Source organism: Meriones unguiculatus, chromosome X, assembly GCF_030254825.1.
Source record: "Meriones unguiculatus strain TT.TT164.6M chromosome X, Bangor_MerUng_6.1, whole genome shotgun sequence".
NCBI lineage: Eukaryota > Metazoa > Chordata > Mammalia > Rodentia > Muridae > Meriones > Meriones unguiculatus.
Genome location: NC_083369.1, coordinates 141,062,915 through 141,088,671, shown reverse-complemented (window position 1 = coordinate 141,088,671; position 25,757 = coordinate 141,062,915). Strand labels below are relative to the sequence as shown.

Below are 25,757 nucleotides of genomic sequence, written 5' to 3'. Positions count from 1 at the left end.
TTGATATTCATGGAGAGTTGTTTGGTCATTTTCCTGTAAGAGGTGATTGGCTTAAGCTTCTGTTTGTCTCTAAGAATGGTTGCTTAAAGAGCTCTCACCAAGAGCTGACATTTTCTTGTTTACATGGCCTTGAGTTCTTGAGTCTACAGATTCTCCACCCTGCAGATCAGACTGCTTATCCAGCTAGTGAGGACAATTTCAGTTAAAAGGGGTAAGAATCATAAAGAGGCAGAGGCACCACAGAGCTGTGGGTGCACACCCTCCCTCCAACTACTGGAGCCGGTGCTTGCTCTAGTAGAACTTAGCTTGCTGGCTTGTGTTCCTTGCCCAGCACTCCTCGCTTCTATTGTCTCACAGGTTACCTTCTGCCCCTTGGGCTCCTCTGACTCTCTGACAGAGAACAGATCATTCTGGAAGTGGAATGGTAGGGAAGCATCTTCTCTTTTTAAAATGAATATGAGCAGGCATTTTAACTCTTTCCTCTGAGCATCATCTCAGCGGATCTCTGAGATAGGTGTGTCTCACATTGGAAAACATTGTCTCAGAAAATGAGCTTCATTTTCTGGCAGAGCTTTAGGTTCCCTGGGAAGATGGGCATCAGACTATTTAATTGGGAAATGGGATAATTTCAGGTCTGGCACATGAACAAAGGTTATTATAATCTCAGTTTCAATATCTCAATCTGTACTTAGAATAAACTTTAAAAAAATAAATTATTATGAGGGTCTACAAATGTTGCCCAGGCTGGATGAACTGATGGGTCTCTTGCCTCAGCCCCCTGAGTATCTGGTACTATAGGAATGTGTGGGTATACAAAGCTGAAATCTACTTTTCATTTTTCACTTGAGATACAACATCTCACTAAATGGAGCAGACAGGCCTTGAATTTGCTTTGTAGCCCAAGCAGGCACTGGATTTTATAATCTTCCTGTCTCACCCTCCCGAGTACCTGGTGTGGTAGACTTGTATCATAAGAACTAGTTGTTTTTAAATTGTAATGGTGGCTCATTTAAAACATTTCCCCCCAACTGTGTGTGTATATGTGTATATAATGTGTGTGCATGTGTGCATGTGTGCACGTGTGCATGTGTGTGTGTGTGTGTGTGTAATGTTAATGTGTGTGTATATTTGTGTTTGTGACTTCAGATGTGTAAGTGTCATAATGCATGTGTTAGAAGTCATTGCACACCCTCGGGTGTCTATCTTCAGTTTCTACTTTGTTTTGAGACAGTGCCACTTTTTGGTGCTTGCTACTGTGTATGTCAGGCTAGCTGGCCCATGAGCTTTTAAGGGAGTCTCCTGTTTCTTCTTCCTGCCTACAACCTTGCTTGGCTTTACAGGGGTTCTGGGATCTTTGTGCTTGCACTGGAAGTACTTTGTCCTCTGAGTGATGGCTCACTTGAGCTATTGGTGACCAGCATGGTACAAAGAAATTGGAGTGTTCCTGCATGCATACAGGAACACATGCGAAATCAGCAAGGGCTTTCTTGCATATATTTTTATAATCCTCTTTTCCGTGGATAAGTGATGACAATAGGTTGCAACTCCATCATGAACGGATACATGACAGGAGAATGCACTAACTCATTATGTAATAAAGCAACAGTCTAGGAAAAGGCAGTTCTATTCTGAGACACTGGGTGGGCTTACTGGCTGGTTTAGCTGCCCCTCATCAGTAGTTAGTCTGGAGGACAGGCTATTCTGAACCAGTGTGGTGGGAACTTAACCTCTGATAGAAATGCAAAGCATGTGTGATGGAGAACTACTCACCTACTGACCTTTCCCCCCAGAAAAGTAACCTCGGTGTATTGAATTGAACCATTTGTGCTTTTTAGTTTTCTCTTTAAGAAATCTTTTCCAAGACCAAAGTCATTAACATTGTCTCTCATGCTTTCTTAAATCCCCAAAATAGAAACTCAAAGTCTCCAAAAAGAAGTGACAAGGGAAAGGAAATGCTAATTACCTCGATTTAAGTGCAGGAACTGAGCATGAGTTGTAAATCACACTGTACCCCATTAATGTGTATGACTATTCCGTGTAAATAAAGTGTTACAAACAAGCCTACCCCCCAAGAAAAGGTACAGTTTGGGCATTCACATTTATGCTTGTAATGTATATTTAACTCATTTAACTTTTCCTTCATCTTATCATGACTCTTAAGTTGCTTAAGAGAAACTTGGTGTCTCACCTAATTTGCACTATCTTTTTATTCACACATTTCTATGAAGTTGCAAATACAAAAGGGATAGATTTTGGTGGGTTATATTGAGGTGCACAAAGAAGACTTCAGAGTCTAAAGGAATCTTTTTTTTTTTTAAAGAAATATTTGTTTTGTTTATTTATTTATATGAGTGCTTTATTTGCATGTATGCCTGCCTGGCAAAAGGCATCAGATCCCATTATAGATGGTTGTGAGCCACCATGTGAATGCTGGGAATTGAACTCAGGACCTCTGGAAGAACAGTTAGAAGAAGCACTCTTAACCCCTGAGCCATCTCTCCAGCCTTTAAAAGAATCTTGTAACTGCTGTATAGATAAATCTCTGGTTAGCTTGTGCCAAATTACATTGGTACTTTGTCAACAAAAGAGTTTCCTCATCTGTTGCCTCTGCCTATACAGAGTTGACAGATAGTTTCCTTGTTATTGCAAAGATAGTGTAATATGGTACAACATCTGTTGAGGTAGCAGTGCTTCTGAGGTGGGCAATCTCAGACACCAGTTCAACCCACGGAACCCTCTGTTCCATGTGTCTTTACTTACAAATGTAGTCCTGAGAGACAGCTGCCATCTGTGTAGCCTGGGAATTCCAGTCCATATTTTGTGCAGCTAAGGTCCAAGAAAGTTCAGACGACCGGCTGGGTGAAAGAGGGGCCCAAAGTCTCAATGTCTATTATTTGTGGTCTCTGGTGTCGGCGCGCTGGGTAAGTGTTGTAAGGCCGCTGTCACTGGGTGGTTTCCCTTCTGAAGTCCCTGCTGGCCCTCACACAGAACTGTAGGCTACCTTGCCCATGCCTGACCACGACCAGCACTTCGTGGTTTCTGTGCTATACAGGCTTCAGGTTAACCGAAATCAGGTTGTCTGTGGTCTTACAGGGATACTGGAGCTCAGACTTCTACAACAGCTGACCTTAAGTTGCTCTTTTGTTTTCTGTTCCTTCCAGTGGAGGCCATAGTGGAGTTTGATTACCAGGCCCAGCATGACGATGAGCTGACGATCAGCGTGGGTGAGGTCATCACCAACATCAGGAAGGAGGATGGAGGCTGGTGGGAGGGACAGATCAACGGCAGGAGAGGTTTGTTCCCTGACAACTTTGTAAGAGTGAGTACAAAGCCAAACCCTTTTTTCCTGTTTCCTGTGTGGGCTTCGCTTACCAAAAGGCTGTGGGGGCATGAAGATAAGGCTGTGGGGGCTCTTAGGGGCTTTGCTGACAGGTTGATCTCCTGGGTGATGTCAAGGAGAGCATATATAATTGTGCCCCATGTATGTGGGATATTTGTTTTTAAATGACTTTTTACCACCCAAAATGCTCTTTCCCTCAGTGGTTTAACACCTTTTAGAAAATGCTGAGAAAATATAAAGTTTTTGAAATTGTATGTATTTGTTTATGTGCTGTGAGAGTTTGAGAGGATTTTTTCCCTTTTTACGTTCCATACAAGCTGGAATTTGAAACTCAGTTTTTTCTGCTATGTTCATCGGTAGCCTTCAAATCAAATACTGAATCTAAATGATGCTTTTCTCTACTTTCTCCTCATAGATTTGCCTTTGTCATAGCAGCAGTATTGTTTTCCTTTTCTCCTTTATGTCTGTGAAGCATTGAATAAAATCTGTTTTATCAGGAAGATTTTGAAGCTTGTGCTTTTTGTCAAACTCATTTAGGGCTAAATTACAAAATGTTTCTCATTCCTGTTAATAAATAGTGCATCTCAACTGTTATAAACAAGAGTGTGAATTTTGGTGTTAAGAAGAAGCTGCTTGGAGGCCATTCCTCATGGAGAATAGTAACCAGGTCTGAAAAACCCAGTACCATAAGCTTCCGGTCCCATGCTGGAGAACTGATGATTTCTCTCCATTCATGGAGAATCCCCAGGCCTGTAGCTGAGTTCTCTGTGGTACCAGACCGTATTCAGGAACGTGTCTTGGATGTATAGAGCAGGTTTTTTTTGGGAAATCTTGGACTTCCCTGCATGGGAAGGCATTAGGACTGGGTGGGGGATGGTGGTGAAACCATCTGAAGAGCTACACGTTTCCCCTTGTTGGGTCTCCTACCTCTCTCCTGTGGCTATCTAGACTGAATGGGAATTGAATTCAGTTTTTCTTCGGGATCTTGCCACCCCCCCTTTTTCTTTCTTTCTTTCTTTCTTTCTTTCTTTCTTTCTTTCTTTCTTTCTTTCTTTCTTTCGTTCGTTCTTTCTTTCTTTCTTTCTTTCTTTCTTTCTTTCTTTCTTTCTTTCTTTCTTTCTTTCTTTCTTTCTTTTTATACAGAAAGCTTGGGAATGGGGGCAGAGTTTAGCTGGAATATGCTGATAAACCTTACTTTGCTTTCTGTGGTAGGAATGTTGAGACCGTGCTGGAATCAAGAGGCTTCCTCCTATTCTTAGAGTAGGGAAGCACAACTTTAGAACTACCACTGGTTGACTCCGTTGATGTGTAAATGAGAGGTAATTCTTGTGCCTTTCCAAACAAAACTGCCCACTTTGGAAAAAGACTGTTCTTGAAGTTAGGCCAAACTTGAGTGTGAAGAGGGGTTTCTCAAAGGAGAGGACAATTGTTTGGATGAAGGTGAAGGAGGAAGGAGCAAAAGAAGAGAATGTGGACCCCGAGAGAGGAGATGACCCCAGGAAAGCCTTGGAAAGGTTGGAGGAGTGTGAGAAAGACGTGCGGCATGGGAAGAGAGGAGTAACGTGGGAAGAAGACTGTATAATGAGCTTCAGTTTAGAGGGCAAGTTCTGTTCTGAAAGTCTTTAGTGTGTCTTGTTGGCCTAGTACTCTCTCACGTCAAACCACAGACTCACAACTGAATTGGATGGCACTGAGGAAGCCTATAGAATTGGTTTTGGGCTCATTCTTCATGTGCTACAAGAGGTTGTGAAAGGCAGATAAGAACCAGGTCAGAAATTGTCCGGGGTCTAGTCAGTGACTGTCCTCTTTTTGGCTTGTAGAACAGAAGGTGCTTTCCCTGCGAGGTAGGGGTGATTTGGGCCTTTTTGCCAGGAAACCCTTCAATGCCTTGCCAGTGCTGCTGTGGAGTAGACTTGGGAACCCTCAGCAGATCCCTGTATGTGATGGGCTTTGGCTCCAGGCGTGCTCTAAGGTGAGACAGAAGGGAGGTAGGGCACAGAGACCTGGGGCCACTCCTTAGGTTCCTAACTGTGGTGTGGCCCTGGGCTACTTGTATTCCTTACCGGAGAAGTGGCTGATTCCAGTCATCCCTCTTTCCTCCATGCTTTCTGCCGCTTCATCTTTAGTCCTTTGTTACTACCGTAGGGTTTCGATTTATCTGATTGAAAAATTTCTTTATTGATCTGGTCCCATGTTGATCTGAGCAGGCTATTCTCTCTTACTACCTCATTGGCTGCTCTGGGGATTAAATGGCACAGGATTGGCAATCATTGAGCACAGTGGCAGCCATCTAGTGCCTTTGGTCCTGTTACCCCTTACAGGGATGACTCCCTTTCTTTCTTAATCAGTTGTCCCCTAACCTAGGCTTGAACCCTTGTTCAGTGAGAGGTCATCACATTCTTGGGAGGTACTTGGTCCACCTGTGGTGGATGAAGTAGAAATGTCTAGGGGTCACACTGCTTGCGGCTGTCACAATCTAGAGAAACTTTGATTCTTTCAGATGGTGAGTCTATTTTCAAGCCTTCACCCTTAGGCTTATTATTGAAAACTCAGTAGGTGGATGCAAGGGAGTTTAACAACAATTAAAACTCCTGCAGTGAATTTTAAAAATAAAATATGTTTTTAAGCAATAACAATCATATTGGCATACATCTGCCAGTTTTGGCTATTTCATTTAGCTTGAGAATTAATTTGTCTTGGATTAAATTAAGCAATCTTGTGGAGTCCCGTCATTTATTTGTGTGTCTTTATTGATGTTATCACTGTCAGAGAGTTTCTTTAAGTATTTTCTTAGTTCATTTATCAAGTCCCTAGTGCCACATTTGAGCACCCTTTCCTGAAGTGATGGCATTCAGTGACTACCTTCAACTCTTTCTTGTCTCAGTCTCTCGAACAAGAATATCTACCATAGTCTTGGTATGGTCTATACTTACCAATCCCATTATTAGAACAGGACTGTTCTTTGCTAGCTCTCAGTGGTCTGTTTGTTTTTCACACTTTTATTTCCTTGGTTTTATTCACTTACGTTAAATATATCAGAAGAATATTTTCAAATTCTTTTCCCCCATCCCCCCTCTTTTTCTTATAATCTCTTTCTCTCTTTTTTTATTGTTTGAGAGTTTCGTATGGGACATGATTTTTGGATCAAATACACCCTCCTATTCCCTCCTTGCCAATTCCTCCATTATCTCCCATACTACTTTTCCCTCTCTTTTGTTAAAATCATGGAGTCCATTTACTACTGCCAACATGGATCTCAGGGGTAGAATCCCGAAGAAGACCTACTCTCCTTCCCTCAGAAGCCATCACTTGCTAATAGCTGCTTAGATAGATATTATTCCCAAACCTTCCCTCATCCATGTTAGTATTCAGACTCCATTCATCTTATACATCCAGCCATGGCTGCTGTGAGCTCATGTGTACACTGGTGTCATGTCTGGCAAATACTGTTTTGCTGTAGGTATCTATTACCTTTGGCTCTTAGAGTCTTTCTGCCCTCTCTTCTGTGATGATCCCTATGCTGCTGGTGAGGGAATTCATCTTAATCAGGGTTTCCATTGCTATGAAGAGACACCATGATCATGGCAATTTTTATGAAGGAAAATATTTAATTGGGTGTGGCTTACAATTAGTCCATTATCATCATGGTGGGAAGCATGGTGGCATGCAGGCTGACATGGTGCTGGAGAGGTAGTTGAGAGTTCCACAGTGACACACTGGCCAGGCTTGAGCTTTTGATATCTCAAAGCCTGTTGTCTAGTGAACACTTCCTCCAACAAAGACATACCTACTCCAACAAGGCCACACCTCCTAATAGTGCCACTCCTTATGGGCCTATGGGGCCCATATTTATTCAAACCACCACAGAATGTGATAATAAATGTCCCCTTCAGTGCTGAGCACTCTTGTCTCTTATCCTCTTCATTTTGATTATTTATGGGTCTCTATCAATCACCATATACTGTTATGTTTAGAATGTTTTTTTGTCTTATCTCTTTAAAAAAATTAATTCATTTTAAAGATAAAATTTACACAGACTAAAATTCAGGTCACCAGCATGCATTATGGTTTTTGTTTTTACATAAGAATGTGTTTCTACCACCACTATCTATATCAATACTATTTCAGCCAGTTCCTACCCCACAAAGTAATCTTGCTTTTTCCTAGATATTCCCCTCTCTTCCCAGGTAGTTAGTCTATTGTGTTAGATTAGTATTCCCATACTTGAATTGTCATGTAAGGAGGGCTGTAAGAACACGTGCTAGTTTTCATGTCTTCTTTTGTGTCACAAAATTGTTGCTTATATCAGTACTTAATTCTTGCCATATAGTATTGCCTCATAATTGATATAGCATAACTTATCAATCCATTTTTTTTGCTGGTAGCTATTTAGGGTGTTTCATTTGAGGGGGTCTTTGTGACATTGTTGGTCTTCTATAAACTTCTATGAGCACAAGTACTCATTTTTTAGGTATATAATGTACTTGCAGGAGTGGAAAAGTCACCCTTGATTTCAACCAACCAGTATTTTTTTTTTTTCTGTATGAAGAAAGTTGAGGCATCTGTAAGAGATGGTGGTAGGTGACTCCCACCAGGTAATGTATGGCAGAACGAAGCAGGCCTGAGGCCTGAGACATTTTGTAATACACATGCAGAAAGCAGGAAGCTGCGGTGGGGGGTGAAAGAATATGGGTTTTGATCTTGAAATGCATGTACTTTGAGCCTCTTGTCTGCTACTTAAGCCCAGTGAATGAATCACCCTGAATCCTGGTGAGTCTGAATGGTAAGGAGACCTGAAGCACAGAGCTCAGTCTCTTGGAGCTGATTTGATTGGGGGCCAGGAACTCTCGAAGATTAATCCTTATATTATTAAAAACATGCACAGAGAGAGCATGTATCTAAGCTTTGCTGGAGTCATTTAATGAGGAAACCGGTGGAATAACAAGACTTGATTTACTGAGGCTATGAGGAACTGATTAAAAAGTCAGTGGAATATTCAAATAAGATTGTAAAGTAAGATTCAAAACTGGCTCATGTCTTAGAGGACAATAAAATCCTAACCTTTTCAGCTATCTTCTCTACCAGAAGAGAGGGAAAAAAAAAGCTAGGCCATACTATGTTTTCTATGAGTTATTCTCTGACTTTTCTAGGGTTGTAAAATGTCTTATAAAGTATTAGTCCAATTTATATTTGCAGAGAGGCAGAGGGCCCTCCTGGGACTCTCCCTTAAGAAAATGCATAACCTAACAATAAAAGGTCCAATGATCATGACCATGGGCTTTTCTTGTTTGCTTGTTTCTTTTATTTTGTTTTGGCCTAATTTGGTTTTGGTATTGTATTCATAAATTGACCATGAAAGATCATAACATGGTGTACAAAATTATGAAAAATAGTCAATTGTTATAGTTGTTTAATAAGAAATCTATGTCCTTTCTAAGACTTCAAACTTCCACATGAAATGGGGCAGCTGCTATTTCAGACAGATGTGGGCCCTTTCTTTGGATTTAATTACCAATATCATTCTTTCAAAACCTTACTCTGAGATCCAAACAACACTGTTTTTTTTTCCCTAGCAGCTCTTGACATGGGCTCCCACCAGATAAAGTAGCAAAATGAAGCAGGCCTGGGGCCTGAGACGTATTGTGATTCGCAGGCAGAAAGCAGGAAGCCGCGGTAGGGGTTAAAAGAATCTGGCTGTTGATCTCGAAAAGCATCTGATAGAGTTTGTGAAGAAGTAAGCTGTATCCTTGCGTTGCCTCTGCCTGTGGAAGTAGCACTGTTGGCCGCCACCGTTGAGAGCTGAAGTGTGTTTGCTTACAGTTTGCATTCTATGACTGGTATGTCTGAGAGTTCTCTGCTCAGTTTCCATCACCTTAGTGCTCCCTCACTGGGTGTTTGAGGTCATTGGCATATTCAGAGCCTTCTTGTTTGTATTTGTGGAAAGAGTGGTCAATACAGTTCCTAAATGAGGCAAAAAAGCCTCATTGTGTCACTTTGAGACAGAGCTCAGAGTTTTGCTTCTGTTCTTAGGAAAGGAGCAAGAATATACTTCAACAAGTGGCATGAAGCAGACATTTCCACATTGCACTTTTATGCTCAGCACCTTTCTTGGATTTCCTTTCACAAGATTTTGCTTTTACACTTCTTACCTGAAGGCTATTATTTTGTGGTTTATGGCAATTATTATTTTCAAGATCCCTGTCAAAAGTTGCAGGTGATTTTACAAGTGTGTTTCATTTTAGTTACAGACTCCTCTTTCTTTTTTTTTTATTTTCAGTACTGAGGATGGAATCCAGTCTCACACATGCCAGGCAAACATTCTACCGTTGGGCTTAGTCACCTGCCCTGCAACTGTCTCTCTTTTTGCTCACATTTCATGGGGAAGTGTTTGGGTACAGGAGGGTCTGCTGTACTCACAGATTAAACATTTGTTAGGTGTCAGCTAGAGAGGGCTCTAGCCGGTGGGTAAGCACCAAAGGATATGAGCATAATGAAGACACATTAAACAGAGTGCCATATTGTCACAAATATAACGCCTCTAACAGAAAAAAAGAATGTATAGTGCCTGTGCTGCAGCTTTGGAGAGCATGTGTTAGACATTGTTCTGCAAAGATGATTGACAAAGGTGTTTCTGATCAAAATGTCACTTGAGAAGTTTTTGAGTTGATTTCATCAGTTAACTGTTTGAACATGGTAGATGAACTTTTTAAGGCCCTGATTGCTGGGTTACTTTTTTTTTTTTCTTTTTTTAATTTCTTTTTTTTTATTTATTACCATTTATTGACTTTGTATCCCAGCTGTAGCCCTCACCCTCGTCCCCTCCCAATCCCACTCACCCTCATTCTTCTTCCCCCATGCTCCTCCCCTAACCCATTCATAAGGGAGGTCCTCCTCCCCTTCCCTCTGACCCTAGGCTATCAGGTCTCATCAGGACTGGCTGCATTGTCTTTCTCTGTGGCCTGGTAAGGCTGTACCCCCTACCTCAGGGGGAGGTGATCAAAGAGCCAGCCACTGAGTTCATGTCAGAGACAGCCCCTGTTCCCCTTACTCTGAGCTACCATGGGCTACATCTGTGCAGGGGTTCTAGGTTTTCTCCATGCATGTTCTTTGGTTGGAGTATCAGTCTCAGAAAAGACCCCTGGGGATTGCTGGGTTATTTTATGGAATTCTAATGGCTTCATTCTACTCAAGGCTTACTGGCTGCCTAGCATTGCAGTAGTTAGAATGTGTTGAGCACTTACTGTTTGGCAGGCAGGAAAGAGGCTAAGCCCTTCATGTTCATTCCTCTATGATTTCATGAGATTGTACCATCCTGTGGCATAGGCACTGTTTTGATTTAGAAAAAAAATGTTCTCAGAAAAGGCAACAAGTTTCATCAGCATTAGGGGACTTATCCATAGCTGCAGGAGCTAGCAGGGAGCAGAGAGAACTCTGAAATCCGGAAAACAGTCTCTCAAAACTGAGCCTCCAATCTGTTAATATTATCTGGATGTCTGATGGCATTCCACTCTATGCCATTACCACCTGCTGCATTATGCTTCCTCCAGATGTCTTACCAAAAGTAATCAAATCAGATATTAAACCTTTAAAAAAGGAGCCTTGTCTGGACATAGAGGTACACACCTTTAGTCCTAGCACACAAGAAGCAGAAGCTGGGAAGTCTCTTTAAGTTTGAGGCCAGCCTGGTCTACACAGTGAGTTCCAGGCCAGCCAGAGCTACTTAGTAACACCCTGACTCAAAACAAACAAGCAACAACAGTAACAAGGCAGCTTTTATTTACTCATAGGCTTGCACTATTTTTCCTACAAATTCCGAAGTCAGGCAATTAGTGAAAAGATTTCATTTTTATTATGCAAACTTGTCATTTTTCAGTGCTTAGGATATGCCCTTCAGTAGGAGTGTGATTGCTGTTTTCCATCCTTGGGGCCCTTCATAACAAGCAATTCCAGCTCAAATTATGTTTTCACCATTAAATACATAGTTCATTTTCAGAAAAACTAGTAAACCTAACAACTGGAATTGTCGGAGTAACATTTCCCACAATGGCATCTAAGTAGGGTCTGCAGTAATTAAGGACACATGTGTGATGTGGAAAGACCATGTCACTTGAAAGCTTGGGCTTTCTGTTACAGCGCAGGAAGGAGGTGACACATCTTGTGACCAGAGAAAGCTGTGACCTTTTTGAACTGTAGTCCTCTGACTGAGCTGATTGTGTATAATAGAATCTTCTTTCCGTAACGACAAGATTATCAAATCCTAGCTCAGAAAGGGACCTTTAGACCACGTGTTCTGAACGCTGGCTCTCTCGGAGATCACCATCTAAACTGTCTAGGATGTTGCTTTGATCATTACTGGATCTTAAACTTGGGAGTGTGGGGCTCCAGCTGAGGACTCTTAACTAGTGCTCTCTCACTTGGCTGTGCTCCAGGTGTGTTGCCTTGTCAGAAGTTTGGGGTAGAGGGAGGAGTTGGGATAAACAAGAGAATTAGGATATTTTTTTTTCAAGTTTTGTTTTGAAAGCCAGGCATAGTGGTTCACATTTGTAATCCCAACACTTGGGAGGTGGAGGTAAAAGGCTCAGGAATTCAAGATCATCCTCCGCTACATAGCGAGCTGAAGGTCAAGACCAGCTTGGGCTACATGAGGTTCTGTGTCAAAACAAAATAGCTCAGATCATTCTGCTACTTCGTAAAGCTTGGCCATTCATTTATTCTGTAGCACATATCATTTATATGTATAGCTTTTCCAAAGAATATGACTTGGTATTTGGTGACTTAGATTTGAAAATATTATAATGCTTCTAAAGTATCCCCTCTTTATCTATATCTGTATTATATATACATATATATAATATTAAGTAGCGTTATGAGTAGATGGTGTAAGTCTACACTACAGAAAGAACATAGCAATATGCAAAAAAATACTCCTTTCAAGTTCACTAGAATGAATACAATCAAATAGCAGAATCTCTGGATCAAATTCTTAATTTTCTTCTATTCCTTACCTGGGAGGAGTAAAATAAGTACATGCTAGAAATGATCCCCAAAATTCTACCCCAAATTCTGACAACCTGTGACTAGAAAAGGGGTCACTTGTGATTGTGTTGTGCTGAATGGCTAGGCCTAGTTTATTATATGAACCTTTAAGAGTTGGGAGTTTTCTGTGTATCCGTGACTAAAGGGGAAGTCACACTAAATGCTTGAGGAGGATTTTCTACTTTGAGGAAGGGGGTCACATTTGGAGCAGTACATCAACCTGTAGGAGCAGAGACTGGACTTTGGCTAATAGTCACAGAAGAAATGAAGGCTTCAGGCGTTTAGGCACAAAATAATCAGATTCTGCCAAAACCTCAAGTGAGCTTGAAAATGCATTCCTCGAGCCTCCATATAAAAGTTCACCCTGGCTGGCAGCTCGAAATGGCTGTGTGCACCTGAAAGTATTTCTCACCTCCAGAACTTCCATAGGAAAAAAGAAATGGATGTTGTTTGAAAATGTATGGTTTAAAGTACGGAGAGCAATTGGTCTGAGGGGAAGTTCTTCCCTACTGGTGGCTTGTAGAGACTGACTCTTGTCACTGAGTGACCTGGGGGAAAGCTGTGGCAGGCCTCAGCTTTCAAGGTCTATATAATACATTGTTATTAGAGACCTATGCCATGCACTGAATCTCTAGAACTTATTTTGTGACTACTATCCAATTTTCTACAAGGCTGTCTTTACTCAGAAGCTACTTGGTTGTTAGGTTGTCTGGGACACATGGCCATCACAGCTCTACCTACACTATCCTGTTACTCTGCCTTTTCATGTTTTTTTTAAATATAATTTTTTATTTATTACAATTTATTCACTTTGTATACCAGCTGTAGCCCCACCCTTGTCCTCTCCCAATCCATCCTCCTTCCCTCTCTCATCTCCTCCCATGCCCCTTTCCCAGTCCACTGACAGGGGAGGTCCTCCTCCCTTTCCATTTGATTCTAGTCTACAGGTCTCATCAGGACTGGCTGCATTGTCTTCCTCTGTGGCCTGGTCAGGATGTTCCCCCCTCAGGAGGAGGTGATCAAAGAGCCAGCCACTGAGTTAATGTCAGAGACAGCCCCTGCTCCCCTTGTTAGGGAACCCACTTGGAGACAAAGCTGCCACGGGCTACTTCTGTGCAAGGGTTCTAGGTTTTCTCCATGAATTGTCTTTGGTTGGAGAGTACAAGGAATCTTATGAAAGAAGGTGGAGATAGAAAGACCTGGAAGGGTCTGGAGCTCCACAAGGAGAACAACAGTACCAAATATTATGGGCCCAGGGGTATTTTCTGCCCTTTCATTTCTAAAGATGAAAAACCTCCAAGTAGACCTCCAATACTCCTAACTGCACTGCAGCATGTGCATCTGAGAGCACCCAAACGACAAACACCAAAAGCTTTTCCAGCATCTCAGAGTCCCTTACTACTTGTATTAGTAGCTGGTGGATGTCAACTTATTTGTGTAAACCAAACAGCATTCTCAGTTGCTTTGTAAGAGAAACAGCTTTCTCATCTCTGGACACAGATTATCTAGAAATGTGTCATTTGATTTTTAAGTCTTTTGAGACTTTCCTGGTATCTTCTGGCTGTTGGCTTTCAGGTTGATTATATTATGACCAGAGAATAAACTGTACAATTTCAAGTCCTTTAAAGAGGTTGAGGTTAGATGATGATGATTATTTACTATTGTATTATCCAAGATATGGTCTATAAACACTTAAAAGGAATATGTGCTGTACTATGTAAGGGTGAAGCAGTCTATAAAAACCAACTAGAACCTTTTGGTTGATCGTATTGTAGATCTACACTGCTTTTCCACACAAGTAGTTCTGGCAAGTACTGAGAAAAGTGGTACTAACGTTCCCAGCTGTAACTATAGATTTGTCTGTCTTTCATTTCGTACTATTTGATTTTGCTCCTTGACTTGTTTCCCTATAAATACGTCATAAATTGAAATTATCCTGAGTCAAAAATGCACTTAATATACTTATAAAGCATCAGTAACCAGATATAGCGAAGAGTATCAATGGTTTACCCTCATGATCACAAGTCTGGTGGGAGCTGTGGCCCACTGCCACTGCTCAATCTTGTGACTGAGTATTCTGCTGCAATGTCACTCAGAAAAAGATCAAACTCTGAGATCGGACACAAACTTTCAGCTGAATTCCTATCCTTTTCAAAATTTGCATAAAGAGGAAAAACCACGACAAAATCAGTAATCCTCTGCATTGTGAAGTTCCATCTTTAATTTCAGAACTCATCATATATCATATGTAAATTATATACATAAAATGTGCTTTGATCATATTTTTTTTGTTTATATTCTCTATTACCCTGTTTTATCCCTTGCTCTTAGAGGATCTAGTCTTTATCATTGTTCAGATAGCATTGTTAATTTCTTAGGGAAAATGGAAACTGTCAAATTGAAAAGAACATGGGGACACATGACTAATTGTGGTGCCTATTAGCATACCAAAGCACACGCTGACCTCCAGGATCTGTCAGCATTGAATATACCTGTTACAGAGTTCATGCTGGCATCTTGGCTCCTCTTACCTCTTCTCATCCTGTCCCCTACCCTAAACTTCCCCACCTCATGGGCTTCACTTATCCTACTTTCTGATTCATATGTAATCCTGCTATTTTGGCCATGTTCTTTCTGGGTTCTCTTTGTCCTCTTGGCCTTCTCTTCTCTTCTCTTCTCTTCTCTTCTCTTCTCTTCTCTTCTCTTCTCTTCTCTTCTCTTCTCTTCTCTTTCCATTTTTGCTGCTATTTTCTAAATTTTTATTCATTTGTAGTGCTTGTTAAACTATTTTTTGAGACATGGTTTCTTCTTGTTGTCCCGGCTGTCCTGAAACTCACTATGCAGAGCAGGCTGACCTTGAACTCATAGAGATCTTCCTGTCTCTGCCTTCCAAGTGCTGGGATTTAATGTGTGTGCTACTGCAATCATTCAATTATTATTTAAAAAATTTAAGTTACATTTCTTTATTTGTATGTGCACATGTTGGGGGGTGTTCCTTATGGAAGTTAAAGGACAACTGGCAGGAGTCTATTCTCTCATTCCACCACGTGGAAGTGGTGGATATATTCATTAACTTGATGTCCATAAGCATGTTGTAGCATATACATACATCAAATATTCATATATAGTTTTCATTTGTCAGTCAGATATGAACAAAACTGAAAAAAAAAGTGGCAAATTTGTCCACCTCTACTGATTCCTATCCACATCAGTGATCAGTTAGGAGCTTAAGCAGGGCCACAGCTAAACAATAAACCAAAAGCTGAGGCCCGCACTAGAGGCGCAATCTCTCCTTGTTGGACCTGTTGGCAATATAGACGGCTGCAGGTCTTAGCAAGTCAACTTTTGATTGCACTGTAGTTGCTTAAGTCACAAGGAGATGGAAATAACAGATGTTCCAACCTACCCCCAAGCCTAGGAATAGACTTCATCATCTTTGTATCGTTGAGGAAGATGAGATGAGTGGACGTGAGGGAACTTCTGGGAGAACGCAGCTGAAGATGTGGATGTTGCTCTAGAGGATAGTCCCAACACACACTGAGAAAGCCTGCTTCCCATGCTCTCCCTCCCTCTCTGCCACCATTTGTGGAAAGAGGTGAATGAAGCCAGCCCATTCTTCTTGCTTTGAGCTGCCTGTTTTGCTTGTCAGAGGCATGGACATTTCTTTTATTGTCATATTTCCCTTGAATACCAAGATTTTCTCCAGAAGACAGGGGTGGGGGGAGGGGGAGGGAGAGGCTATGATATGCTTCTGGGAGTCTGAGTACAGAGAGCAAATGGGCGTGCCTGAGTTTGTAAGCTGAGAAGTTGTTTAAGCCAAATCACATCCTGCCTTGGGTTCAGGAGGCTGGCAGTCTCAGATGGAGATCTGGTGGCCAGGCAACTATGTGAAGCCCATGCTTAACGGGTGGGGATGATTTTTGTCACCATGTCCCCTTCACACTGAGCTTTTCTTTTAAGGAAGCTGTTCAGCTCACCAGTTAACAGTAAAGGCTGTGGTGCCGGTCTGATCCATTTGTGGCTGTGCTGCAAAGCAGCTGCACACAGGTGGCTGTGCTGCAGCTCTTGAGGAAGTACTTTGCTGGCTGTAAACAACTCAAGGTCAAGGGCTGGGAGTGCAGTTTGCTGTTTACGGTAGGAGCCTCCTCAAAGGCAGAGAAGGGTTTTTAAAAATACGCTATACAAGAGAAGAAAGTTCAAAAAGAATTTTTAATAATTGCTAAATGTACTTTATGGTCACGGTTATACTAAAATATAGTTGGAGCAGGTACACACCTGTAATCCCAGCACTCAGGGAGGTAGAGGTAGGCAGATCTCTGTGAGTTCGAGGCCAGCCTGGTCTACAAAGTGAGTCCAGGAGAGCCAAGGCTACACAGAGAAACCCTGTCTCGGAAAATAAATAAATAAATAAATAAATAAAACAAAATATTAATAGTTGGAGCTGATACAATGTGCAATGTGAACATATTCTTATCTGGGCTGTGTGTGTTTAGATGGTATTTCGTTGTCTGCAGTGTAATGGGGTTTAGTTTCTGATTGACCAGACACAGTTCATAATCAACAGCATCCAAAATCAACACGGACAGATGGTGAGCCAAAGGCACATTGCAGTTGTTTAAAACCATAAACATCAGCAAGTGATAGCTGCTAAACATACAGTCTTGCTGTGTTGCATTGGAACGTGCATGGGCACACCGGGAACGAATCAGGTTGATAGCCGTTCCTCTGTAATTGCTCTTGACGAGCCTGGCTCATGCTCACGATTCAGTCCTTCACCATTTCCCCTCAGCTGACAAGTCATCTGTGTGTCCACAGTTTTTTTTTTTTTTTCTCTTCTCACCAGTATCTCTGGTTATTATTAAAATGTTTTTTCGGCAGGGCTAAGGATGGGACTCCGAGCCTGGCACACCACGGGTAAATACTAAAACAACGGTGCTGCGTTATCTGAAATGACAGTAACTGCCAGTTTGCCGGCGAGAAATACAGGGACTGTCTGAAGGCCCCACTCCTCTGGGTTAAATGTGTGATTACATGAGATTTTTTGAGGCAGATACTATGAACTCAGGAAAATTTGAATGTGGAGGACATCAGTTCCGTGCGGGTTCGGATGTTGGGAAACGTTTTTCTGCTTGCATTCATAGTTCTTCCAGCGACTGCTGTGCTATTTAGTTCAAAATGTCACACTACAGCAGGTCTCTCTGCTGCATATAATCCAGGCAATTATGGTGTGAGCTTCTGCTGTCAGTGGTAGTTAATATCCATATACCTCACTCCTTTTTTAGCCTCTGATGTTTTTTTTTATTATTATTCAATTTAACTCATCCTTTTATTTTAAAACTGGAATTTGAATGGGTTCCATTAACAGATATTTTCAAGTGACAATCAAGTCTAGGGTGCTGCCAACTCGAAGCTGAACACAATCCCCAGCCCTCTAGCTGGATCGGAAATCAATTTCAGGCCAGTTGCAACTGCAATGCGGAGATACAGCTGATTTGTAAACAGCCCTTGTATCAACATATCACAGTTGACAAGCCACAGTGAAGTGTGTGATCTTGCTATCTGAATGGCAGCCCTGATTGCAGGTCCACGTGGAGTGCATCTCCCAGGGCCACACAGGATAATTAAAGCCACAGATTCATCATTGGTAGATGATTACAGATTACCTCATTACGGACAAATTTAGGCCTGCCTTCATTCATTATACAGAAAGGCAAACGAGGATTCAGTTCACCCCAAACTACATTCCTTTTTTTTTTCCTATTTAGTTGGAAAATACAAGTGAATATTAAATTAGAAATACAACTAGAAGTCATTTTTCTTTTAATGAAATGTACTGTGAGGCCATGCTTGCCATTCCTGGGCTGTACTGTCATCGAGTTTCTCTTGACCCTGTACTCTCTTTCTTGTTTGTCCTGGTGCCAGGGACTGGTAGGTGATTCCTGCCATCCTTTTGTCTCCCACAGTGGCCAGAATGTGTCCGATGGTTGAAGAATGAGAACGTTAAATATTCATGTTGTTTAATTTAATGTACTATGTGATCCTTAAAGCTAACTTGTAGGTTTGAAGTTATTAAATGCTCTAATTTTTAATAGCATATAATTTATTTGCTGTTGCCTGAGACAGTGAAGGATTTAAGTAAAAGGGAAAGTGCTTTCCTAGAGGTAGATCTTACCAAGAGGGTACCGCTTTCATCTCCACGTGACTGTGGAGTACAGTAAATGAGAAATGTAGGTAAGAGAACGAAGGCGACCCCCAGGTTTACACTATCTGGCCTCTAGGTGCTATGTACGGATGCATTGCACTCTGGATCTGCGACTTTCCAGCTGGCCCATGGTCTGCCTGCAGGGTCATTTTTCACTTTCAACTTTTATGAAGGGTCACAATGATGTTTCCATACTGGCTGGAAAATGAGCGACTTAGAACGATGTCTCAATGTTTGCATTTGAAAATACATTGATTCTCTTGGATACATTAAGTTTTCTATTTCAACTTCTTTCATTTCTTTGACACTAGAATCAAGTGGTATAGTCAGATGATTTCTGGTTTTCAGAATAAGGACTGAAGTGTTGCCCAGTGTAGTTTGGGGGGGGCTGGTGAAAAGCCCCCTCCAACCCTTGTCCCAAGCCAGCTGACCTGAGTTCAATCCCGATGACTCATATGGGAGAAGCAGAGAACTAGCTCCTTAAGGTTGTCCTCTGGACTCCACATTGGTGCCATGATACCCATTTTTGTATGCAAAACACACACACAGACACACACGTGTGTGCACTAAGTAAAAATTAAAAATTAAAATGTGCAGGTTATTTTTGATAGCTCAGGTGATCTTTGAAAATTATTGAGCAGGATCCAAGTATTGCATTTATACTTTAGTCTCCATTGGCCAACCACACCATCATTTTATAGTATGAAATGTTTCTGAACTGTTAAACTATACAAGAAGATGACAAGGTAGCCCATATCTAGCTATTTACCCCCCAGTGTTATCAAAATGTTACCACATTGTTGACGCACACCTTTGGTTCTTTTAAAAATAAATAAGTAGACTTACAGTTTTAGCTCAGGTGTGTAGAGAGCTGCAGACATGTCCCTCCCACACTTCCAATGAAAACTAGACTGGTAATTAACAAGAGAACCAAGTTCACGGAGCAAATGGACATTTTAAAATCTGGAGATCAGTAGGTGCTTTCTGAGACACAGCAGAGGACCTGGGCATTTGCTGCAGGGGCAGAAGCTACCAGATGCCCTAAAAGTAGGTAAGAAGAATAAGCTCGAAAAGATGACAAATTGCTGGGGGCTGAATTTGGGCTGGCTGCCTCTTCTGGGGCCAGCAGTTGGGAGAGGGGTTCTATGCCGCCTTTGCAGACATTCCTGCAGGAGCCCCACCTGGAGTCACAGGGGTCACAAAAAGTTCATGGTGCTGGCTCAGGAACCGTGGAGAAATCCACTCAGCCCCTGCTCCCTTAATGAGAGAGAAAACAAGGCAAATTTGTGTAAAGGAAGAACACAGCACAAGGACACTGGTGAAGTGCCACTGCAGCTGCTTTAAGGAAACTCTCCCCTCTCCTACACCCCCGCCCATGTCACCAAATATGAGTTTTACTTTGCAGGGAGAAGAGATTTAAGCAGTGGTAGAAGGGGTGCTGGGGGAGAGCCATTGAGTCTGGGGAATGGGCTGAGGCACTATAGCCCAGGAGAAGGAGCAAAAGTTCCTGTGGAAGGTACACAGGCCCACCGTACAGGCCCAATTCTGAGACTATCTGAGAACTACCTTCTTTACCCCACAACCCTGTCTCAAATCTCAGTACCGCCCAAATTCCATTTAAATCAGTACAAACCCTCGCACCACAGGTATGTTCATCTCAACATCTACTGCCTTGTACAAAACACTTAACTTTCAGCTCCCAGTTTCAAAGCATGGCAAGGAAGCACAGTTTGAAGAATCAAAGCACTCACCGAGACCAGATGCAGATATGGTATAGCTGTCGCAACTATTGAACCATACGCACATGCCTTACCTCACCATGTCCTCTAAGACTGCTCAGGGGCCAGATGCTGTTTGGGATGCCAGTTTCAGAAGAGGCATGACAAAGTCTGAGGCTGGAGCTTAAAGGCAAACGGAGGGCAGAGAACATAGCTTCAGATGAGCGAAAGGATAATTACAGTTGAAACATTCCGTGAAGACATCTAAGGGACAAAAGCACAGATTGGCAGGTGGAATGCGTGGCCTGGTTCAGCTGGCTTCAAGTGGAGAAGGACTCACCTCTCACCTCTCGGGGGATGTGCTGCTAAATCACAGGAGTGAGTGATGAAGAGAGACCCGAGGACACAACAGCGAATGCCAAGGCCCGAACAAGGTTGGATTTCCTGGTATGCCATGAGTGCCTTTGAAGGTACAAGTGTCGGGGGAGCAGTGCTTGCAAGAGCAACTTCACGTTTGTGTTACTGTCCTAGCTAACCTAGGGAGGCACAAGTGGGTGGCTTTTCTTCTGCCTGCTTACATCTCTTTTAATGCATGTAGGAATTCCTCCTCTCTGCTTCTATTTTTTTTTTTAATGGAGGAGGATTTATCGTACCTTCTATGTAACCACTTCAGGACCTGGGAATGTGAACTTGCAATTGTGAGTAGAGACATTTATTTAGCCATTAAAATTGTAGTGCCTTTTGTTATAATTGTAGAGAATTTACATGGCTTCAGCTGTTGATCCTTACCACCTATTCCCCCGTCCTAGGTCCATCCCCTGTCCTAGGTAGTGGTTCCTATATTACAGGTGGGATGGGAAACTGAAGCCTGTGGGGTTATGAACTGGCTTGACAGAGATTGAAAATCTGTTATGGGTCCATCTTAGTATTCGAAGCCTGCCAGCCTAACCTCCCAGGATTTAACTGTACTATGTAGAAGTATAGGCATTTAAAGAAGTTTAATTTTAATTTTAATTATTTGTGTATGTGTGTGCATCTGTGTGGGTATGTGCATGTGCGTGCAGGGGCCCAAGGAATACCAAGAAGAGGAGGGCATCACTTTGAGCTAGAGTTATAAATGGTTGTGAACCTCCTGACTTGGGTGCGAGGACCTAAACTTGGGTCCTCTGCCATAGCAGTACATGCTTTTAACCTTGGAACCCTCTTTCTAGCCCCCACCCCCTTTTGAGAAAAAGATCCTCTTGTCAATGTTGCATCTGTTAGGTAGCCGAGCTGGCCCTGAACTCCTGAACCCCGATTCTCTTGCCTCTTCCTCTCAAGTGCTAAGACTCCAGGTGTGCAACAATACATCCGGCTGGAAGGATGGATAGTCTTAACAGTAGAGGCCTTGGAGGAAGAAAAGAACGGAAAACTAACTGTAGAAATCTAGTTGAATTCTTGGGATTAGTAAGCCTTTGTCAAAGCACTCACTGCTAAAAACTGCCTGGGGAAATGGATTGAATAAGTACACATTCAACAGGGTAGCACTTGCTCATTTGTCCTAAAAACTTGGGAGTAGGTGAAAGTGGATAGTTTAAATAGTTGACAACATCACAATCCCTCTGCTGTCTTCCTGCCACCGATGTTACTATATAGTATCAATACTGTGAAGGCAGCATTGCCTGACACCTTTGTGTGTGTGTGTGTGTGTGTGTGTGTGTGTGTGTGTGTGTGTGTGAATTCATTATCTATGTACTGGATGACAGTTTCCGCCAGCTTAGATACATTCCATTCTTTTTCATGGTTAACGGTTATTTTCTGAGAAGAAAATAAGTATATTATAAATAATAACATTATGTTGGGTGTAGTGGTACATTCCTTTTATCTCAGTACTCAGGAGGCAGAGGCAAGTAGATCTTTGAGTTCAAGACCAGCCTGGTCTACAGAAAGAATTCAAGGACAGTCAGGTTTATACAGAGAAACTCTGTCTCAAAAAACAAAATGAAACAAAACCCCAAACAATCAATTACATTAAGGATACAATCAGAGATGGAGCTAGTTATGTTGGATGAAGGGAATGATTATTGCTTGGTAATATAGTTCAGTGAGCAGGTGCTTAGCATGTGTGAGTCATTGGGCTTCATCCCTATTTCCACAAAGAAAGAAAGATTGAAGGAAGGAAGGAAAGAAGGAAGGAAGGAATCTCATAAGCATCTTTCTTTATTCCTTTATATCCCCAAAGCTGCTGGTATTTGGCAGTCGCAAACTATTCATTGAAGAAAAATAAAAATTTGGTGGGATGTTCTCTAGTCCACAGGAATAGTTGAACACCAATGGGTGCATAGCTGAGATGTTTGGAGGGTTCATGAGCATGTATGATAGAGAGGAAAAAAAAACAAAACACGTTATTTAGAGCTTTCCATGAACCAGAGAAGTGAAACAACTTGCCCAGGAGAGCACATATTGTAAATGTTAGATGTGGATTTGAGCCTGTGGCTAGTTCCACTGTACCATGGTAAAGCATGGTCTGGGTGGCCTTGACTGTGTTAAAAAGACAAACCCCAGTGTACTTAGTTAGCATAAGGGGTACCCAAAGCTATCAGGTTTTGATGAACTACTGGGAATCTTAGCTCAGTTCTGTAAAAGGATGCTGTGAATTTTTTAAAATTTTTTTCTTCACAATTTATTCATTATATAATCTGATTGAAGCCCTCTCCTTCAACTCCCCTAGTCCCACCTGCCCTCCCTCTTTCTCTCATCCCTTTCCAACTGAAAGGGGGAGTTCTCCACTATTGCCATCTGCCCATAGCTTGTTAAGTCTCATCAGGACTGCCTGGATCCTCTTCCCCCATGGCCTGGCAAGGCTGCATTATCAGGGGTGAGTGATCAAAGAGCAGTCAACTGAGTTCACGATAGAGGCATCCCTTGCTCCCCTCCCTCAGAGATCCACATGGAGACTGAGTTGCCAATTGGCCACATCTGAGCAGGGGGTCTAGGTCTTCTCCATGCATGGTCCTTGGTGCATCAGTCTCTGCAGGACCTCCTGGCTGTGAAATTTTTTTTTAAAAGCATAGCCACATCTCAACTGAAACCACAACTTCCTGTGAATGCCTTATGATGTTACATTAAAAAAAATAATCATATAAATTTTAAAAAAGCTTCTCCAGGCGTATTGATTTTTTTTTTTAATAAATGGATCCAATTAGTAGTATTCATTAATTCCAAGAGGTCTTTATCCTGGCAAGCCTTGGTTCCACATAAAACTCCTTCATATGGAAAGGTTTTCCAGGTCTTTCTTGACTGTCTAGGACTTGAATATGACTAATAGCTTGAGAAATACACAGTAATGCAAGTGTTGATGCTGCCAGCACAAATGGAAAAACATATCGCTTTAATTTAAAAAGCAGGCTGTTACTTTAACTTGACCTGTCATATTTTCTGGGAGGGTGGGAAGGGATAGAGCAGGATTGAGCCCTGCCATTTGTTGACAAGATCCCAGGGGTTTGGAGTATATAGCTCAGGGTTAGAGTACTTGCATAGTGTTGCGTTCCATCGCCAGCACTACACACAAAAAAGTTTGAAGAGGAGGTGCTAGAGAGATGGATGAGTCAGTGGTTAAGAACACTGTGGTTGAAGCCAGTTGTGGTGGTGCATGCCTTTAATCCCAGCACTCAGGAAGACAGAGGCAGGTAGGTGTATTGCTGTAGTTTGAGGCCAGCCTGGTCTCCAAAGCACGTCCAGGACAGTCAAGGCTATGCAGAGAAACTCTGTCTAGAAAAACCAAACCAAACCAAACCAAACAAAACAAAACAATTCCCCCCCCAAACAAAAACAAAAACATTATATTCTTCCAGAGGACCTAGGTTTGATTCCCAGCACTTACACAGTCTTCACATCAGTCAGAAGCTCCAGTTCTAGGGACTCTGACATCCTTTTTAGGCCTCACAAGCACTGCATACATATGTGGTGTACAAACATACATGCAGGCAAAACATCCATACACACAAAATAATAGTAATATTTTTAAAAGCTCCCCGGGGGCACTACGGTGTACCTTTTGATGTTGTTCTACCACTTATGAAGGGGAAAGCAACAGAACCCCATAATATTCTAAATCCAGATGAGGGTATAATATAATTTGCCCAGCCTCTAAAGTGTGCCTTACTGGGATCTTGTGAAATGCAGATTTTGATGGGGGCCTGCAGTTGGGCAAGAATTACTGACCTTTTAACCCAGTCTCAGGGCTCTCAGGAACCACCTGGGGGTGTTTAAAAAGCAGTTTTCCAGGGCCCTGCCAGAACTATTGAATTAGAGATTCTGGGAACCAGACCATCAGGTACTTGTGTTTAGGGGAGGGATGGGGAGGAGAGGAAGCACCTAAGCAATTTGGCAATAAAGCTGTCAACTTTGTTTATTGGGGGGAGGGTGGCGAAGAGGAGCATAATGACAGCTTGGAAAACTTCACTGTAGGAGTCAGATTGGGATGTTTAATGATGAGCTTTCTGGCATTCTAAGAGTTTCATCTCTGACCAGAAGAAATCGTACAAGCCACCCCCTCAGAAAGGACTTGAGGAGTTCCTTATGACTGTCCAGACTGGCTTAAAGCAGAAAGCATGGAGGGAAAGAAAAAGTACTTAATGGTTAGCTTGCTGACCCGCCCAGCATTAGTTAATATCTGTGAAGTCTTACAGAGTTCATCCAGGGAAGCCAGGGCCCAAATATGGAAAGGAGTCATGAGTACGTGGGAGGGGCTAAAACTGTCACCACAGATATTGAATACAACACTTCAGCTTCTGCTTTGGGGTTGGGGGTTTCATTGTAGTGATGTGTGGGGAGGCAGGGCAGCCGCAAAGGAAGCCTTCGGGCTGTCTTTGTTATAATGAACCATGGTTTCCATGGTGGGGGTTTTGTGGGTTACTCCTTCCATTGTCTCACCTTCCACATTTTTTGGTAACAGAGGCTCTGTAGCAAGTGGCTCTTCATTATTCCCTCCCCTTCCCTGTGAATCTTTTCTTGAGGTCAATTAGGAAGAGTTGGAGACTCATTTTCCCACTTTTTTGTGTCTTCCAGGAATTATTGTGTTCTTCTTAATTTGCAGTCAAAGCCAAGTGTTAGCCATTGTTGGACACGTGCCATTAGTTTTTACAACACAGGCCTTTCTGGATGGTTACATAGTACAAGTTGTTGTTGTTGTTGTTGTCCGTGGGGATATCCGCCCTAGGGAGGGTCTGACCATCTAAGGAGCTCTGTGTCCATGCTGGGCCTGTGGTCACTGTAGGTCAGCCAGTCAGCAACAATGCACTAGACTTGCCTCTGGCTCTTACACCTCTGACACAGGAGGAATGCCAACAGGTGAACCTCTAATTAAGTAGAGGACTGGAGGACGAAGACCACAATTTCATGAAGGTCTGGAATTGGCCTTGTCGGTAAGATGGTGCACTGCTTAGGTTTTTCTGTTTTGTTTTTGTTTTTGTTTTGTCAA

General features: G+C 42.3%; 1 protein-coding gene across 8 annotated transcripts in view; it reads left to right on the top strand.

The window, feature by feature from the left end:
* Sh3kbp1 (SH3 domain containing kinase binding protein 1) overlaps positions 1 to 25,757 on the top strand; it is a 362,797-nt gene that overhangs the window by 57,167 nt on the left and 279,873 nt on the right. For 7 of the 8 annotated variants that reach the window (XM_060375097.1, XM_060375099.1, XM_060375093.1 and 4 more), the window contains exon 2: positions 3,162 to 3,319. In XM_060375097.1, the coding sequence (XP_060231080.1) occupies positions 3,162 to 3,319 (158 nt within the window). The remainder of the gene's footprint in view (positions 1 to 3,161; positions 3,320 to 25,757) is intronic. The other variant, XM_060375096.1, reaches the window with a different exon arrangement.